Below are 20456 nucleotides of genomic sequence, written 5' to 3'. Positions count from 1 at the left end.
GAAGGACATATCATTGATTGCATAAACATCTTGAGATCCCGCTGAAAGTGGTAAACGGTGACGCTTGAAGGTAAAGTTCTCTCTATTCACATATGCTAAACGCACGCGTCAATGCTACACCAATGGCGCCCATCAATGCTACGTACGGCATACCCAGTCAGAGTTTGATTTTCATCCTTTTGAAGAGTGCAATGGAGCGAAGTTATAGTTTTAAGGGACCGTCTTGTCTCTTAACAAAAAATTGCACTTCTATCCGCGGTGGCCACAACCCACATCGGATAATCAACATCGGCGCAGTAACATCGTTCATATAAACAAATAGTTCGCATCGGAATGGCGGAACGGGTATCCCAGAATTTTGCACTCCTGCCCCTTGAACCTGTCATGAAACATGCATAATTGTTACTTTTAATCCAGTAATCCAGTTTTAACGGATGCATCATGAACAGCCACTTGCATTTGCTGGTCTAAAACTAAATCCCAAATGTTGAGTTGATTTTCACTGGCTATGAACCCCTTTGTACACTCATCAGACCAGCACACATCCAACACAAGTTTACCCATAATTTTTATGGATATTGGCTTCGTATTTCCGGTTTGCCCAAACTCCCAGCAACGTATAGTACTATCCCAACTAGCGGCAATTAAAAAATTCCGTGGTACTGTAATCGGACTAAAAGCTAGGGCAGAGACGGTGTCGTCCGGTGGTGCTACCACATCAAAATCATTCATTGGATTTGTTATCATGTCTCCCAAACTTGGAAGATCAAATATGTTGAACAACCAAATCTGACACTGTTTCACGCTCATCATATTTTTTTCTTTTATAATTTTTTGTACAAGTTTCTTCAAAAATATATAATCTTTTTTATTAATTTTTTCTTTTTATGACACATTCCTTCAAAAATATATAACGCTACTCCTCTAATGTTTAAAAAGATTCTCAATACATATATGATGATTGTTAGTTTTTTTAATACAACAGTATTAGAACGGAATCGGATACATATGTGTACATGAGTTATAAACGAGTATTTTGGATCAATAAAAGATATTATTACTTAACGTACTTTAATACGTTATGACGAAAATAATAATAATAATGTGTTTTACAAGGAGAGTAATTCTGCGCAATTCAAGCCACGCCAGTTGAGGTTTGGAGTCTTCTTCCACATTTCCATTCTGTCTTAGATTCTGCCTTTGTAGAAGGTCCGCGTGATGATGATGATGATGATAATGATGTATCTTGAATGTATTTTGATGAAATATATTCTACATTTTTTAGCGCAATGACGAACTGTATTAAAAGTGAAGCCGATCGAACTGTTCTCAAGGCCGCACCCACCAATTGTGAAGCAAGGAGAGTCGATAAGGTTATGTGGATACATGCAACGCCTAGAAGGACTTGAAACAGACTCAACTTTCGTTATGCCCATCAATTCAGAGTCACTTTCTAAATCGATTTTAGCTGGTCTGCTCGTCTCGTCTTCAAGTTTTTCAGCCCTAAGCACAAAAGTGCTCTAAAAAATTCAACATGTATGTGAAACTTATTGCCTTTATTATTCTGCTAATGTCTGCCGCGTCAAAGGCAAGGACTAAGGAATCGCAACGTCAATTGCGGATATCGCAGCAGAACAACAAAAAGAATTTTCTCAAAAAAAAAAAAAAAAAAAATTAGCGCACTATTCTCTTACCGTGTTAACTAAATTAATGCCCTTTTTTTATTTTTAGTCGCGACGTATATATAATCCTCCTAACTAAAAGAATAAAAATAGCAAAATAATAAAATGTTACATATTACATGATAAACGCGGAAGGAAGGAAGTAAAAATATGTAAATTAGCATAATTAGCTACTGTTACTTTGCAATTTGTAGATTTTGCTCTTTTTACAGTGACCTAAATAAAAATTATGCTGATAAGTATGTTTAATAATAAATTCGATTTTTAACTATTTTTTTTTTTTTTTTTTTTAAAGAAAAGTGTATGGACATTACAATCGGAATTGGATTAGACCATTGATTCGACCTCTTACAATATAAGGCCTTATTTTGAAAATTTTTTATATCAATAACTGCATGAAGCGCAATCGGGAAGGCCATTTATCGTTTTCGATATATCCCCCGAGGGAAATCGCTGCAAAGTAGTAATTTGCTCTACTAACCGAATACAACCTATCTTTGGAATGTGCTTTTGAATGTTGTTGCATTGCGAAAAAAGAAGGCACTTTTACGGGCTACAAGCTGGAAATGTTATCAGTGTATGATGAATATTGATGTAAGCTAAATTTGAACCACCTTGCCTTAGTTTTCGGAACAACGTCAAATTTGTACGATTTTATGACAGAAATAGTGATGTTGTACTGTTGGATAATTTTTTCTTTTATTGGATAAGAAGATTTAAGCGTGGGTGCGGAGACGAACACTATCGTCTTCAAGTAAATCAAAAGAATCATAAGCAGTGGGAACAAGATCTGAAAATAACTTTCGATGATCCTACACTAAACATGGTGTAGCTAACGGACTTGGCAGGTATGTGGGCTAGTAAAACATGTTGTACATCGGACATTGACTGAAACCGCGCACATCAAGGTGCTTTAATCGAGGTGGGTGCCGCCTTTGCTCATAATAGAACCGAGCGTTATTTAAACCGACTCTACGGCAAGTTTCATAGCAATAAAACCAAACAAAGAGAGTTTGCTGGCAAGATCATGACTTCAAAAAGATGAAACACAAGATAAAAGACGAGTACTATATGGAATTATTGCAGCTTTTAAATAACGAAATGAAAAAAAGTATTTTTAGTTAACCTTATAATAAATAAATATAAAATTTTTAACAATTTTAGTGATGAGTGAGTGGTGAGTAGTACCTGAAAAATCTTCATCAAAAACGCTTGATAGTGATTGTGAATATGTTCGCACTATTTTGACTAGCCAACGCTTCTTGGCGTTCCTAAAATTATTGACTGACTGAGCTTTTCACATAACTATGAGTAAGTTTGAACTTTTGGATCTGATATTGCACTTGCAGATGCGCAAAAAATTAGTTTCATGTCAATATTGACACATTCATGCAAATAAAAATCTATCAAATCATTAAGCAATTTAGGTCATATCCACCTCACGATAGTGATAATCAAGTATCAAAAACCATTTTCTCTGCCAACCATGTTTTTCATTATTCCGCACAAAACTTTATTTATTTTTTTTCTTTACTATAATTTTTAATTTGTATCAACGTAAAAAAGGTCAACCCTACAATGCACGTTCACGCCCTCACAAACAACTAAGACGCGTTCAGTGAAGAGAGCCAAAGCGAATAAAAAATGCTTTTAAATTATTTTAATGCGGGTTGAAAACTTGACATTTTTCCAGAACGGCAGCTTCGATTCGATATCATACTATCCTTCACCGAGCATGAATAGTTCCGAGCTGAAATGGGCTCGGGTATGCATACTATAAATGATAGCGAGCATGACTCTTGGATTCTCTGTTGCTACAAAATATTTATGACTTTCGTAAAAGTTTAGCAGAATTTCTCATATATTCTTCAGACTCCAAATGAGGTTAGAAAGTGACGAATAGCACTTGATCCGCAGAGCATGTTAACGAAAGAACGAATATCATCTGGAATTGAATATTAATCGCAAATTTAATTTCAGCTTTTCGTAGTTGAATGAAATCTTCCTCGTTGCAGGAACAGAGACATTCTAAATAGTTTTCATCTCTGCATAAATGCCTTCAATTTTCAAAGCAAGATTTTTGAAAAATTATCTTAAATATACATTGAAATGATTTTCTATGAAAATTGAACATTTTCTAACATACAAAAAAAAAGTCATCGTACAATTTTTTGCTAAATCAATGATTGCCATCATTCTTCATCATTTCTTATATCGTTTTCCTTAAGTTCGTTTCGTTTAGTTTCTCAAGTTTTCGATTTCGTTTGGCTTCCCCTAAACTTTACGTATTTATTAAAAATTCCTATAAATAATTAAATAAATCTATAAATTCAATAAATCGTTATCTGAAATCCGTTTCATGATTATTTTATATATTTTCTTTTATATTATTGAAAATATGTTTTCATTTTTCAAAAATTCAGAATTGCAACGAAAAGCCTTGACAAGAACACAAACCTTTCTGGAAAGAATCAAAAAAAAAAAAAAACTTAGATTTTATATTTAGTTTTCTGGTTATATACAATTAAAGCGTCATAAAATTTTTGCTATCGTCGTATCTTGTTCATTATACGCTACACCACCTGTGGTACACAAGGTATACTAAAATTGCGCGGATGTATGTAGCATATAGTAGGAATTAGGATAGGCCCCTCCCCTCGCCACCCACTTTTTAATACACCGATCGATTCAAAAAAAATTTTTCTAAATTGATTGCTCTTACGACTGTCTATTTGTCCATCTGATGTCTATCCATCTGCTTTTACGTTCAATCTGCAGGTAGCAATTCTGGTAGACTCTCTATTCAACATAGACTTGAACGGAACATATTGACGACCAACGCCTTGTATCGAAACAATCGCCATTTGGAAAAAAGTTGCATTATCTACAAAATCTCGCTTCAAATCGTTTGGTGATAGTATTGCGTTGGAAAGGCTGACAGTTTGACTACCCTTCTATAAAAAGTTTTCTAACAAGAGTGAAAAAATTTCTTAGTTTAATATTTCCCAGTGAGAGTTGGTCTATAATGGTGGTTTGACATGGAAATCATTTGCGCCATATTTGGATAATGTGCGTCTATTTTTTATAACCCATCCCCTATAAGGGTTCGCAAAAAAAACTAGGAGTTCTTATATGATTAATAGATCAATTTGATTAAGGAATGAACTGTACTAAATTTGGACCACGTTAGTCAATTTTCGTAGCCCAGCTCATACAAGGTTTCTCGTGAAAAGTAAGACTTTTTATTGCAGCAAAGTTTAATTTGTAGTGCCTTATGACGAAAATAGGCTTTCACCTGGAATCAAAGCATATTATTTAAGAAAAGTCGTACAGGGCATAGGTAACAAACAGTCGGTCTTTCTCGACTAGTAACGTTTTCATTTGTTCGTTTGTTTTTGCTTTAACTAAATTAAGTTACAGTCTCGTCGAATATTTTACGTAACCCATCTGTGCAAACCCTAACCGTCTATGTGTCATGCTTATTAAATAATGTTTAAAAGGATGTAAGCAGTCTGTATTTGTCAATAATAACCATAGTCATCTGGTTGTCCACAAGAATTGCCTCGGGGTAGTCTCAATATATTTTTCGTTGCACTAAGTTAGATATTATCGAAATTATTGGGTTGCGGCATAGGAAATTGTTCAATATCTCTTCTACTGCATGGCAGTAGTATTAGTGAATTTCAGCTATACACGACAGTTAGAGGCGAACAGATGTCTAAGCAGCTATCGTATGAACTCTAGAATGAAACTATATTCGGCAACTTTCTTATATATATATATATATATATTTCGCATGTTTTTCGAGAAACGTATTCTTTAGTAACAACAAAGTCAGACAGTGTTAAGTATATTCCAAAACTTTCAATGCTTCCACAGAGATGTTCTTCTTACGCTTATGCTTATTACTACCCCATGTGAAGTTTTATTAACTTAACCACTTTTTCCACCAGATTATCATTTCTTTCTTTTATCAAAGTCTTGAACAGGGCAACAGTTTTTTACATTTCTTAATTATTAACATTGTTGCCATTTTTTCTTCAATACATATTTACAACAATATGTAATGTAATGTAAAAAGAGGTTCGATAAATAAAATTTAATTAATCCTTTAAATAGGATTTTGTCTCTTTTTGTTTTCGATAGTGTATATATTCACTTGCTTCGACCTAATATTTATTTCATATTATATCTTTACAAAGAGGCAGGGACATAGTCATAAAGATTTTAATCGCATTGATGTCTTAATCAATATGAAGCTAAAGAGAAGACAACTTTTTAAGTTAGTTTGTTGCTATTAAATGCATTAAAGTGAGAAATGCCCTTAATTTAAAGAAAGAAACATGAAGCCTGTGAACTAAAAATCACCTAAACGGTCAACTGCAAAATTCTCATGCATTAAATAAACAAGCAAACGAGAAGGGCGGGAAGAAAATATGCAAACAACACATATACGCATATTAATTTAGCATTGATAGCTGCCATAGCCACTTAAGTAAATATAATAAAAGCCGCAAAATGCTAATTAACTATATCGTACGTATATCCCTTTCAAACTAAATAAAACTCATTTATACAAATCAGCATAAATGTGAGCAATTTATGTATATGTTTAGTTAATCAATTGTTTTGTGATGGTTTGAAATTTCTGATGATTCTTAAGGTTATTATAAATAATCAGCTCAAATTAATCGGCTCAATCGACTCTTTTTATGCCTCACTCCCCCATCCAGGTTTTGGATAGTTATAACAAATCTGCCATCATTTCTGTGACAATTAAATATGAATAAAATAATTAAGCCATAATTCTAATCAATATGCTGTTCCGTATCAGTTATATATATATATATATCTGCTCACCTTCGTCTCTTTCCTAAATTCTCAAAGTACTGAGACATAGAACCTTAAAGTATAATGCTCCGATTATTTCTTTGATATTTTAAATTTCAAAACGATTTAGGTCCGTTTATAAACAGACGGTAATTATTTAAATTTTATTATTAATAGCCCCATTGCCCGGATGTATGACACACATTTGCAATCAGTGTAATTGTCATAACAGCTATTCATACGAAAAACGCGAATGTAAAGTATATTGCAATTTCGAGCGTATATGGCCAACGTTTTAGTGTTTGTAGATCCCGATTGACCTCGCAAACGGCATTAGCCTTTACCTCTTATAATTGCTATAATTGCGTTGATTTTTAACAACTCACGTGCAATTCAGTGGGATTTTCATCGCAAAAAATAAATTATCTTTAATCAAAAGCGACACCTTTTAAAATTGTAGTTTCCAGATTTACGTATATGTAGTTTTATGTGTGCTTCCGGGTGTGTGAGGATACCAAACACAATTTGTCTCAATTCCTGAACTTTCGGAAATCATTAACAAATTTTATCAAAGTCGCAGCACAGTTGTGAGCCCTCATCGTTTGTTCATCAGAGAATGGAGTTGGCATGACTGTTTCGGTATATAGGTCACCGTAGTCGTGGAACGCAACGCTCATGAATTTTTTTTTTTTTTTTGTGTTGCAACAAAACCTAGGTTTACGCTGACAAGCTATAAATCTTGGAACTTTTGCGGAGGAACGTTCGTCAGGTTATCGCAAACATAACACAACTAATGCTTGTCAAAATGACGAATAACTGGAATCATTGTATTTGTCATTGTGTTAATAGCCGTGGTGAACATTTTCACTGTACTTTATTCAGAACATAACTGCAGTGTCTAAATTAAAAAAAAAAAAAAAAAAAAAAAAAAAAAAAAAACAATTTACTTTGGTATATTGAGTTGCGTCTATAGCCCACACCACACCTATTATGGTACAAAGATATAGTAACTTTCTGCGGATGTATACAACGCTCTCGAGATACACTCACTTTTTACTACACCGATCTAAGTTTGCCTGTCCCCCTGTTCTTTTGTCCATTTTTTGATATATTTTGATGAAATTTGATAGACTGACGTGCTTTGGTCCGAGGATCAATGTTATTGAAAATGGTTGCGATCGGGCTACTTTCTCGACCACTTCTACCATAAAGCCTTATTTTGAAAAGTAGTTTTCTTGAAAAAATATTTTAATTTTTAGGAGGCTGAGTAAAAGTACTACACCACTCTAAACTGATCTGAAAAATTTTAATCGATCAGACTAATTTTTTGAACTCTGACCCACATTACAGAACTAAAGCTATACATAGTAAAAAAGGCCTAATTTTCAACACTTCTTGGTAAAGAATCGTGCATAATATTAATTTGACATGAAAGTTAATTTTATAAAATGTAGACCAAGTAGGTCTTGTTTTTTTTTTTCGATTTTTTTTGAAGGGTTACAATGCGGAATATGTCTTTGCATAACAAAAGTATCCAATTTTTGTTATTTTATGATGAAAATTGCTTTGTAAAATTGGTTCGCCAAATATGGGTCGAGTAAGTCTACTTTTTGCATACAACCGCAGTTAAGAATCCTAATGAAATATAAACCCTTATATGATAAAAACGATGTATTTTTGAACTTATTGTGATTAAAATTTCTCCATAAAAATAATTTGACTTAAAAATGACTGGACCACATTTCAACTACATGGATATAATATTTGGACTTCATTCCATGAATAGAGAGTTCTTCAGCAAAAAGGTTTAATTTGTAATATTTTATGATAAAAATTGGTCCATAGTAGCAATGCAGCATAAAAATTAACCGTAGAAAATTGAAGAATCACGTAGGTCTATTTTTCGAACAATTCTCACGGCATCAAGCACGTATATAGCGCCAAAGTCTATTGTTTATTTTTTTCTTTTTCTGGGCATAAAAACAGATGAAATCTTTAATAAGTGAGTTAAGTTTCCTAAATTCGGATCATGTCAGTTGACATTTTACGCATCCTCCAATATAAGAACTTTCATGAAAATTATGCCTTTACATAAGAGCAATGCATAATTTTTGATGTATTGTCACTAACATAAATGAGTGATCCTATTAGATGAAGTGGGGTCATGGTAATACTTGGACGATTATAATAATGTCCTTTTTGGTTTTTCTCAAAAGTACCACTCCTAACGAGTATCACTTTTAACGAGAGACCTTCATACGATAAGAACGGCAGTTTCTTTTATTTTGTTCGGTCCGGTATTCTTTTATTTATTCTTTTCTTCAGCCAACTTATACAGTAATGAAAGCGCAACTAGGTCGGAGTAATGACATTTTCAAGTGAAATGAAAATCATTATTTGATTAATATCGTATGTCCAGTAGCCGATACTTGTTCGGTTTAAATGTAATTAAAGATGTCACACTAATGAAAACAAACAATATATAAATTTTCTGTGTATTCACCTTAGTGATCGATACATCTTTTCACAAACCAGTTGTGCGTCTTCCGTAACCAATCGGGTAACTGCAAATCATGAGTTTTGAATGAATTAATCGTTTTCTTGATGACGAAAATTACTGTTCGCGCAGTTCGTTTCACAGACGCTTAAGGGAAGCGAAATCATTATACGTCAGGTCAGATTTATACCAGGAATAGTTTTGCGAGAGCTTAAGAAGTGAAGTTTTAGCATAAATATGTAGAAACTCGCATTGCCATGGTAGAGGATAATTTGGTACGGAAACCTTTTTTTTTTTTTGGTGTTTAGAACTCTGAAAGCATTTGTACACAAATGATGTGTACAGTGTCCTAAAGTCGTGAGTATAAAGCAGTAGTCCAAGTTCACATTTCTGGGTAAAGGGAACCATTGCGAAAAAGTAAAAATTGTTGGGCGACCTTAATCGTCTGAGATGTGTCAACAAAAACTCTGCTAAACATTTGTCAACCGACAACTGTTGAACAACATTTATAACGATTCAAATATTTTTATAATCCCTATTATCCAAAGGAAAATGACTAAAATCATACCTGCATGTAAAGCATGGAGCCACTGGAAAAGAACGCTACAAATAAAGATATATTACGCATTTTGAGTCGCTGGTAAGAATCCCCTAAGCTTTTAAGACAACCAAGCGAGAAATAGTTATAGTTGGATAATGTCGAATATTATATACTCTACATAACTCTGTCTATCGCAACGGTTAATATATTTTTGTGATAAAATGTCAATTATCGTTACAGAATTCCCTGTGTATTTTGGAGACCGAGTGTGAAAGACTGAATCCAAATTTAGCAAACTAAATTGTTTTGTCGAACATCTAATTATCTCCAGATAGCAAATATTGGATCTTCCTGTCGTATGAAGGCCTATGCGTCATGAGGAACTTCATATGGCAGTCTGGCGAAAAACTAGCCAATGCAGTCCAAGCTTAAATCAATATATGTACATATCAAATCATCCCACAGTAAAGGTTAGAGCTTGTAGTCATACGAAGGCTTCTTTTTGTAAGAACGTTTATGTGGAAAGGGTTTGTAAATATAGTTCGATTTCTTTCATATTTTCCGTTCGCGTTCACTTAGTTGTTGTAAGCATATATGAAAAATGAGAAATGTTTTTCACATAATTTATTTTTCAAAAAAAGCGTCATATGAACGGGCAGCCATATAAATAGGCTAATCCAACATAATTTTAAGAGCGTTCGTCTCTTAACCGTAACACAAGTCTTTGTAGCGAATTTCATTAAAATATCACGACAATTGAATTCTATCCATCCAGCATGAGAGTGCATTAAAAGACATTCGACGGACGGACACGCTCAGAAATTATTTTAAATAGGCTGGTATAATAATACATGATCCTCTTTGAAGTTATTCTGGGCATTTCATACATTCGAGCTTGCTTAGCACGCTCTTACAAGTAGTGGCGTAGGGATACAAAGGAATTGAGTTAAGTTTTTGAAAATCGTGACGGGAACAACCCAAGATTTGACGACCGTTGCGTGGGCATCACTATAGAAAAGAATCCCATTTGCTGCAAAGCGCGAACAGTTCTGCTTGATTTTATTTTCTCCGCCGATTGCGAAAGTCATACAAGTGAAATTATTGCAGTTTATGTATTAAGGATTTGTTTAGCCTTTAGTTCTGCATTAATCGTTATAGAGGGAATTCGTATTTTTTTACAAATTTCGATTTCGACTAATTTAATAATAACACCATAAATCTCTTGTAGAAACTGATTAAAATTCGACCCATACGCGAATAATCGATTATAATATGACCAATCACTCAAGAGATTTCCCTGATACGGTGCCGGTCGAATATAAGTGAGAAAACGGATATAGATGGGAAAGCAACCGCAGCCGCAGTGGATGTGTGACTAATCAATAAATGTTATCCCTTCATCGGCCGATAACATAAAGGGTTCCAAGCAATGACATTCTGCAAGAGGAACAACAACATCAATCACTAAGTTTAGCTTATCACTTGGAAAGATAATACTGTGTGTTTGATGGCACTATGTAGCGACATATTTCCCTTCGAATCGTTAATACGCAAAGAGACAATTACTACTGAATTGTATTGTCAGCAATTACAACGGCTGTGTTCCGAACTATTCAAAAAGAGACGTCTTTAGTCAACAGAAAGGATACTTTATTTTAAATTATCTAAATCAAAAGGATTGCAATGAGAAATTTTATCACACGCCTTCTGGCTATCATTTTTCAGATATTTAGAGCATTCTTTGAGAAAGTAAAACATTGCTTCTTCTGTAGAGAAAGTTAACAGACACCTTGAGTCATATATTTCTGCACGAAACCTAGATATTTAAAAGAGGGCGATTAACGAATTAAAAAAATTAAATTAGATGATTTAAAATTTAAAAAAATTAAAAAATAATAAATTGAATTTATCGTAAATTTTGATCTAGCTTTCAAAACAATTGATGACTTATTGATCCGAATAATGTTAACAATGATAAAAAGAAGTTGAACCGAAGATTATATGAAAAAAACAAATCTCAAAGGAAACAATAAGCGAGAAACATTAAGACATCAAGTCTCCAAACACTTAACGTCATGCACCGAGATTTGCCATTGATCCAAAACTGCAACAATACTTCACATTAGACAGCGACATTTGTCAGTAGTACGGGAGCAATGCAATTGACAAATAAATGTCTCTTTTAAAATAAAATTGAAAATTCGATGCATAAAATGAAAGGACCTCTCAACGGGTGACAACATCAATAGCCAGATATGCTAATCACAAGCCTACCTATGTAACACATTATGATTTACGTAGCAAAGAAGATCATCAACAGCTAAAAATATATATACCACCGTGTCCGTCAGTTGAGAAGCCTCTTAGCTTGAATAAATTCGGTGAATATTCGGTGAATATATATTTCGCAATACACGGCTTCGCTGTCACGCAATATTTTGACATCTCTCTCTCTCACCCGTTCCTTCTGACCGGTGAGTGATATATTTGCTATATATAGTAAACTCTGCCTATCCTAATCACTATCAATATCCTAGGATATGTGAAAGGCGACAATTCGCGATTTAAATCCTGCTGAAACAACGCCTCGAACTTGTTGTCTGATATCCTGGAACTGGTGCTCATTTTTAATCGGATAGGGAGGCAAGTATATATATATTGGAGCAAAATTTATTTACTTATATAAATGAGAAAATTTCTTATCATGTGAAAAACGCAATAGTTCTTTTTTTTTTTATTTATATGAAACGTGCACGAGGCGCTTTAGTAGGGCGAACAAAATAGAAGTTGATTACAAATGTCAAGTCTGATGACAAATTGGACAGACGGACGCATATGGCTAAGCGGGTTGCGAATGTGATGCTTGTCGAGATACCACTTGCACATAGATATGTATAAATCATTTATATACGTATGTGCATATATAGGGTATAGTATAAAGAACATTCCTGGGTGTTATGCATTTTAGTGGTGAATATAAGCAAATATATGGAATAGAAAACGCAAATTGCATGTTACGTGGTAACAAATATACAAATGACTGTAAACGTAAACTTTTTTATGGTAGACATTAAGCTTACATTAGTTAAATAATTATAAATAGCATCCACACAAAAGAAGAATTATGTTGTTGAGAAAATCATGATAGAAAATCTCTCCGGGAATTAAAGAGCCACATATGAGAAACTGCGCAACTTTCGTCGAGAGATGTGGTGAGTAGGAAGTGAATAAATTTTAAATTGATTAGAGAAAACAGAGAGCGACGAAAGAGAAGGAGAAAATTTTAAGGAGAGAAACAAAACAACTTACTTATTGTGAAAATGATGAGAGACGAGAGAATATGTGTTGATATATGGAAATTAACAGTATTCGTATATAAATTTATTAGCTGAGATTTAAACCACCTAGGGTAACATATACATATATAAACATAACTTCGGATTGTTTTCCTTAATGTTGGAATTAAAAATTTTACATTTTGTGTACCATATGGAATGAAATTTTATAACTTTTCCCGTAATGTGTTGGAATAAAGTATAGACGAGAGAAATTTATTAAAATATATATATATATATATATATATAAATATATATAAAAGAGAATTACAAAAGTGCAATATCTGTTGTGCAGCATCAGGTTGTTTGATATGAATTTCTACATAGACTCGAGAAAAAAAAAAAAAAAACAATATGCTACCACAACCTATAGAAAGGTTGTGTTTTGGTTTGAAGTTATGAATTTAAGCACTTGGAAAATTTCATATGTTTTGTCTTCATACCACACTTTAACCGTAGCCGTGATTACCACATAAATGGAAGCAATGAAAAGGAAAAAACCATATGCCCGATGCACGCATACGTATATATGAATATATTTAACGTGTGGTGCTTGGATTCTGTGCATCTTTGTTCGTACCTATGGCTGTTTGTTTGTATGAATGAGCCAACCGTACCTTGCTCGTATGTTTTGTATCTTTTCGGTTGCGGCCAAAAAATGTGTGTTTTTAGTTGACTGTAAACAGGCAGCTGAACTTGACGTTTAGATATACCGGAAACAATTAATATTTAAAGGTTTAGAATTTACGTATTGTGAGTTTCACTCGCGTTCGTTAATCCTGTTGTCAAAGCGTGCGAAGCAAGCGCATTTCAAAGCTTAAGTTTAACTCGTTAGTTTACGCGCGCGTCAAATGTGAATTATAATAATATAAATAAAAAAAAATTTCAACAGTGAAAGTTCTAAAAATATTTGAATAGTGAATAAAAAGGGCGAAATGCTTAAAATTTAAATCTTGCAATTGCGTTTGAAAAGAAGAATTAAATCAACCTTTATGAATAACAATTGAGCAAACACTGCAGAACGAATACAAAAATTTATATGATTAATAAATAGTTCGTTTCCATTTCGAATTGTAATAATACGACGTGTCGTATCATATCATGATTATTAGGTTTGCTTGTCTTCTGCTCTCCTTATGGATAGCTTTAGTAAGACCTCTCATTGTAGAGGCTATACCGAACGATGTATATTTAAAAATGTTTGCTGCTCAATCACCTCCCGATCCCTGCTATGATGAGATTAAGGCCCGTCAATGTACACCAGATTTTATAAACGCAGCTTACGGTGTCCCCATCATTGCCTCAAGCACTTGTGGCTTAGACAAATCGCAACGATATTGCGATCAAACCTCATCCGATTCGTTAAGTGGTAATGTCGGTCAAGAGCTTACAACGTGTGGTATTTGTGATGATAGAAATTCGCAAAGAAGATTCCCAGCGACAGCTCTTACCGATTTAAATAATCCAAATAATGTTACTTGCTGGAGATCGGAACCTATAGCTCCTGTTAATAATCCAAGCGCTTCGCCAGACAATGTCACTCTTACTTTATCTTTAGGAAAAAAATATGAATTGACTTACATCATATTGCAATTTTGTCCTAAAGCTCCGAAGCCGGATTCTATTGCAATTTATAAAAGTTCTGATTATGGTAAAACTTGGCAGCCTTTTCAATTTTACAGCTCTCAGTGCCGTAGAGTTTACGGACGTCCAAATCGTGCCACTTTAAATAAACACAACGAACAGGAGGCCAGATGTACGGACTCTCATCGTATGGGCAGCGGCCAAGATTTTCGTATAGCTTTTAGCACTTTGGACGGTCGACCGTCGGCTCGCGATTTAGATAATTCACCGGTTTTACAAGATTGGGTCACCGCAACCGATATACGCGTTATATTCCATCGCTTGCAAATGCCCGAATCTAATGCTCTGTTAACCTTGGACACGAATTCAGAAAAATTTGCCGATCTTAATAAAGGCAAATACACTGAGGCGGTCTCTAAAACGTTATTCATTACACCGTTTGAACAAACTAACACAATTATTGGCGGTTCGACATCAGCGCTTGTCGTCAGTAGTGGCCAAACTTATGCGGTATCCGATTTCTCTGTAGGTGGTCGTTGCAAATGTAACGGCCATGCCTCAAAGTGCATTACCGACCATCATGGAATGCTGGTATGTGAATGTAAACACAACACTGCGGGACGGGATTGCGAACGTTGCAAACCCTTTCACTTTGATCGTCCCTGGGGTCGCGCCACCGCACGCGACGCCAATGAATGTAAAAGTAAGTGTATTTAACTTACTGTTTTCTCTATTAAATTTGTATTGTTTTCCCCGTTTGGTAAACATTTCAATTTTAATATTATTGCGTTTACTTTGTTTTTGTTTGTGTTTTTTTTTTTTTTTTTTTTTTTTTTTTTTTTGCTTTACTTCTTTTATTCATTGAAGTCTTTTAGACCTTTTGGACATTTTTTTTTTTTTTCTTTGTTTCTTTTCCTCCCTTAATAAAAATTAGTTTTCCTTATAAAGTCAGAGGGGTTGAATTTTTTATTAAGTGATTTTAATGCCTTTACGACTATACGAGGTTATTATTTTATACTTACAAATATGTGGAATTTAAACGTGTTAGTGAGATAATTAATTTTAAGAAACTCATAAATAATGAAAACAAAATTTTAAGCACGTGCCCGCTTTAGCGGCAGGTATTTATATTGGATGAAAATTTTTTTATAATTAATAAAAATCTCACCTAAATAATTTAATAATCTATGAAAGACTCTCCATAATCCTGAAATCTTTTACTTATTTTTTATCAGATATATTTAAAGTGAATTTTCAATCATAATCTAACAAAAAAATTTACTCCTACCATATCTTACATATACAAGTGGAACTCAAGATAACGATCAAATTACATTTTTAATTATCAACGGACGTTATGTTGCCAGAAAGGTGCAAAATAAGTCAACACGTGGTTGTGGATGCGTAAAATGTGTTCGAATATAACTGAAGTTCATATTATTTTCTCACACAGGCATTAGCTCATATGAGAATGAGGATCAATAAATAATCACAATCAAGTGAGGAAATTTCCATTTCTCAGTTTTTACACAACACGATTTCTACGCCATTTAATGAAGCTTCTGTTCTGAAGCGAGACACAAGTGCCCCCTAAGTTAATGAAGGCTATTGAAAGCTAAGCAAGTGATAATATCTGTGAAGCTGTTCATATTCTATTTTATTTACCTTTTATACGATATAGGTGGCTAAGCACTATGACTTAAGATTCTCCTTTTATACCCTACACCACTTGTGGTGCAAGGGCATATCAAGTTCGTGCGGATATATGCAACACCTATTAGGATTTGGGCTAGCATCACATTTAAGATTATGTGTGCGTCGGTCCGTCGTGTTCAACTTACGTTCGTGTGTTTCAAGTTTGGACTCTTTTTTGATTATTTGACATTGCGTTCTCAAAAAATGTTTCTTTCACTTTACTTTAAATTAACAATTAACACTAAAAAAGGATATATATTTGTGAGCAGTTAATTATGATGTGAAAAATTAATCCTTTTCGTTTCTCTAACGCATCTTACTACGATAAGTCTCACGGACTCACAGCCAGAAGGAAATCTGATATCTAGGATAGCAAGTATTCAATCGACACAAAATTTAGGCAAAAGATGCATTAAGCAACTGTGTGCATCATTTCAAACCCATAACTTGAGTTCCAGTTTTTTACAGAAGTGCAATGTCTTCTCCTGGCCGAATAAATTAGGCTATCACTTGCAAATTCTGCCCTACATTCGACATATCTGCATGCAGGTTTCTATTGAAACTACGGTAACTCGGTCAAAGCACACGCCTACAATGCAAGATAAACTAAAAACATCTCTGCTTTCTATGTGTTTTCGCGTTGCGTTCATAAGCTGCACCAGACACACGATAAAAGTTTCTAAGTATGTCCTATACAATTATAATAATCCGGCACGCCCATTCGATATTATATAGCGTGGAAATTTAGTTCTTTCAGGGATAAAAGTAATGCATATAAAAAACCTGGTCGCAATTATTGAATGTAATTTTCTCATGTGGTTTGTCTTTGAAAATCTTTTTCATTTACACTCGGAAAAAAAAGTATTATATATATGTGGCCAGTGTATAAACTTTTATTTTTATTTTTCGCTTAAATAAATGATTACAAACTATATAGCAAACAATTTCCTATCGAAGATATTAGACACCTTCACGATTGTGTGCCGGTGAGGCTCATCGTGGTATCGTTTGTTATATAGAAAAACGTGGTTCGATTATGGTTAAGCAATTTTCCTTAACAAAATTTACGCGCATTTCGCAGATGTGAATGAGAATGCTATTACATCATATTAATTCGATTCATTGCAGATCGCTATTTCAACCCTCCCCTCAAAATTTCTCACTTTTTTACGTATCAATTATTTCGTCAGGCATATGGTTGGCAATGTTTACCTAAACGGTGCCGTTATTAAAAAGATGGAAAAGTAGGCACGTGTTGGAATAAATCTCAAAAATAAACACGAAGGCCGGTAAACAAACTATTCAATAATATCCATGAAAAATAAATAGTAAGAAATGAAAAGTGAAAAGTCCATAATACAATTCTCGTCCGAGCTGATCGATGAAAATGAATTTGTTATAAAAAAAAACAAAAAAAAAATAAAGCTATAATCTAGGTTGTGGTGATTTTCTTCCTTTTCTATTTATAATACGAGAAGAATCTCACTTGTATAAAAAAAGGAAAGCAATTTTTGAAATTTGCTTAAGTAATACAAGTCAGGCGTATGGCTTTGCACGTTACAATTTTCTAGTGAAAAATATTTAAGTTTTTTTTTTTTTTTTCTTTTTTTGTCTTTCCTTTTAACTTAATACTGAATGAATATTTGGTCAACGAAATAAGAAAAGCTTATGATTTTGAGCTAAGCTTTAACGTTCTCATTACATTTAATAACATTAGCTTGGACCTTAAGATTTAATCATTGTGCCTGCACTTAAAAAAGCGGACTGGGCATCAGTGTGGCGGATTGTTAAGTAATATTACTTAAGCTCTAGAAATTAACGGAAAAAGAAATTTTAGTATGACCTCTGTAATGGCATATTTTTGTTTAAACGTTTAATCCCCAGTTAAGTGAAACGTTTAAATTCGTTAGGAGATACTTCAACTATGCCTTAAGCATACCAATCATTTCACTTACTTCTTAACTATAATACGGTTTCATCTGGCAAATTTAAATGAATTTCTTTTCCTATTTCATGCTTTGGCTTTTATATTCACTTTAAGCTCTTTTTACAGGAGCTTGAAGTGTTTGTTAATTATGGTTTATAATTAAATCACTGTTGTGTATGCATTTAATGGCGAACATTCATTTACGCGAATACTAGATAGTTCGCTGCCATTTATTATGTCTAAACTTAAAAATATTATAAAACCTCTTTGCATTAGTAATTGTATTTATATATAAATCTGGAATTTAAACTATAAAAACGCATATAAAGATGAAATTGAAGAGTTTTTATTGTCAGTTTTGTTATAATCGTGCTCTTAGCTCAAATTTGAAAAGGCAAACGCTAAAGTATTTATCCGAAATATAATAATTTTATTAACGCAAAACGTGATTACATTTTCGATCCTCATTACATATATAAAATAATATTTAAATTAAAATCGATCTGCAAATAATGAAAAATGGAAAAGTCAAGTTAATAATCATTGCATTGTGTTAAGTCAATTGACTCGTGTCCACTTTGACTGATGAGCTTAAATATAGCAATCATGCATATCATGCAATGATATAATATTCAGAGTTTCCCTTCGAACAGTAAGCATTTTCAAATCAGGTAGCTATATATTGCATATGGGCTATGGGATCGTTTAGGCCGCAGATGACAGACACCTTAGCAACATCACTTTGACGCAAAATATTGGAAACAATATTCCTCTTTCATTAAAATTTCACAACCTCTTAAAGGGGCTATCTGATTCGTCATCACTTAGACCCGAGTGTCTCATATAAACCCCTTTTCCTTTTGGAAATAATCCTCCGAACGTAAAACAGTGCGCAATTTGAAGCTGCACTTAATTGTACTCATTCAGATTCGTTCTTTCATTCAACGGATTTCTCATCCATTTACCAATTTTTTCTTTAAATGCGATGATTAATATAATGTCACTATTATTATTATTGTTATTATTATTATTATTATTACTATACCCATCATCGAGGGATGATAAATGTACATCTTTTTGATAAGCATCAAATTCTGGATCGATTTAAGTATGTCCGTCTGTGCAACGAAGGTATGAACTTCAAATTTGGAAGGAACATTAAAAGTTCTTGCACGCAGGTTGCTATTGAAAGTCGGCTAAACGGGTCGAAGGACACTCCTGCACTACCAGTTAAACTGAGAACACCTCTGCTTTTCAAAAGAGATAAAAAAAATTCGTTTTTTGCTCGTTACTCGCAGACAACAGTAGATAGGTTTGTAAAAAATGAAAAATTTGATTCTGTCGACGTGCTACCCAATATTATGGTGTAAAAAAATAACATTTTATTTGTCAAAACTTTTGCAATACGTAGCAACAAGTTTCAAAAGCGCCAAAATGTGTATAAATTCTTGCCCAGTTTTTAAATTTTGCAATGCACCAAGCATGTCCGTCCGTTCGTGCATGTCCATCTGTTCGTCTGAGCGATCGTGGTAGACATTCTCCCGTTCGCCAAAATGAAGATATCGGCTACAAACTTGCAAGAGAATCTGTAAATGTTTGTGACTACGTAACAGAAAGTGTCAAGACCTTAACTTTCCCACATACCGCATATAAATTTCCACCTTGAAACTTCCTACAAATCTTATTAAAGAGAATACCGAATTGTAGGCCAAGTTCGACACTTGCTCATTAGCTTCCTCCTAGATAGAATACAACACTTCTTGTTCTGTCCACTTTATCTTCTAATCATATAATACCTAGAAGCACGCATCAGTGCCGGCTTTGATTTTCAGCATGATATTCGTATGTATCGATTTGCTATATCTTTAAATTTATCTCCCAATTAAAATAATTTCCAAAGTTCACAAAACTGCGATAGAAAGTCGACTTTTGAAAATATTTTTAATAATTTAAAGTCTTTCGTCAGGTCGTTTCAAACAAAAATACCTCAAAGTTAACACTTACCTCAAGGTAACGTTACTTCACAATCTACCACGAAACAACATCTAGAAAAAATATATAAAGTGTAGCATAAATGCTTGTCAACTCTACGAGCTGATGGTTATGATACTTTTGCCGAGATTCGCTTCAATGTAAATCAATATTGATTTTAAACTTGTTGATAGGATTGTTAAAATATTTGTCGTCTTTTATAATATTGCTGTGTTTATGATAATGAGTAAACGGATGCAATAAAAACAAGTAATAATGCCATAGTCGGGCAAGGCCGATCATTAAATGTCTTAAAGCATCTCGCCTAGTACAGTCATTCATTCATTTTCTTAGTAACAGATCAAAAATGATGCATTAATTTTATTTGGGTATT

The 20456-nt window shown here is 33.7% G+C and overlaps 2 protein-coding genes across 3 annotated transcripts in view; one reads left to right on the top strand and one right to left on the bottom strand.

Annotated features, from left to right (window-relative positions):
- Nucleotides 1–1131, bottom strand: part of LOC119637194 (mRNA export factor-like) — a 1289-nt gene extending 158 nt beyond the window's left edge. Inside the window, exons 1-2 of the mRNA XM_038033048.1 lie at nucleotides 433–1131; nucleotides 274–379 (exon numbers count right to left, since the gene is read on the bottom strand). Of these exons, the coding sequence (XP_037888976.1) occupies nucleotides 274–379; nucleotides 433–813 (487 nt within the window). The 5' untranslated portion in view covers nucleotides 814–1131. The remainder of the gene's footprint in view (nucleotides 1–273; nucleotides 380–432) is intronic.
- Nucleotides 1132–13823: 12692 nt separating this feature from the next.
- Nucleotides 13824–20456, top strand: part of LOC119637211 (netrin-A) — a 107841-nt gene continuing 101208 nt past the window's right edge. For both annotated transcript variants that reach the window (XM_038033073.1, XM_038033074.1), the window contains exon 1: nucleotides 13824–15172. In XM_038033073.1, coding sequence (XP_037889001.1) covers nucleotides 13987–15172 — 1186 coding nt within the window. In that variant the 5' untranslated portion in view covers nucleotides 13824–13986. The remainder of the gene's footprint in view (nucleotides 15173–20456) is intronic.

Source organism: Glossina fuscipes, unplaced genomic scaffold (genome assembly GCF_014805625.2).
Source record: "Glossina fuscipes isolate IAEA_lab_2018 unplaced genomic scaffold, Yale_Gfus_2 43, whole genome shotgun sequence".
Lineage (NCBI taxonomy): Eukaryota > Metazoa > Arthropoda > Insecta > Diptera > Glossinidae > Glossina > Glossina fuscipes.
This window is presented reverse-complemented; position numbering and strand designations above follow the sequence as displayed.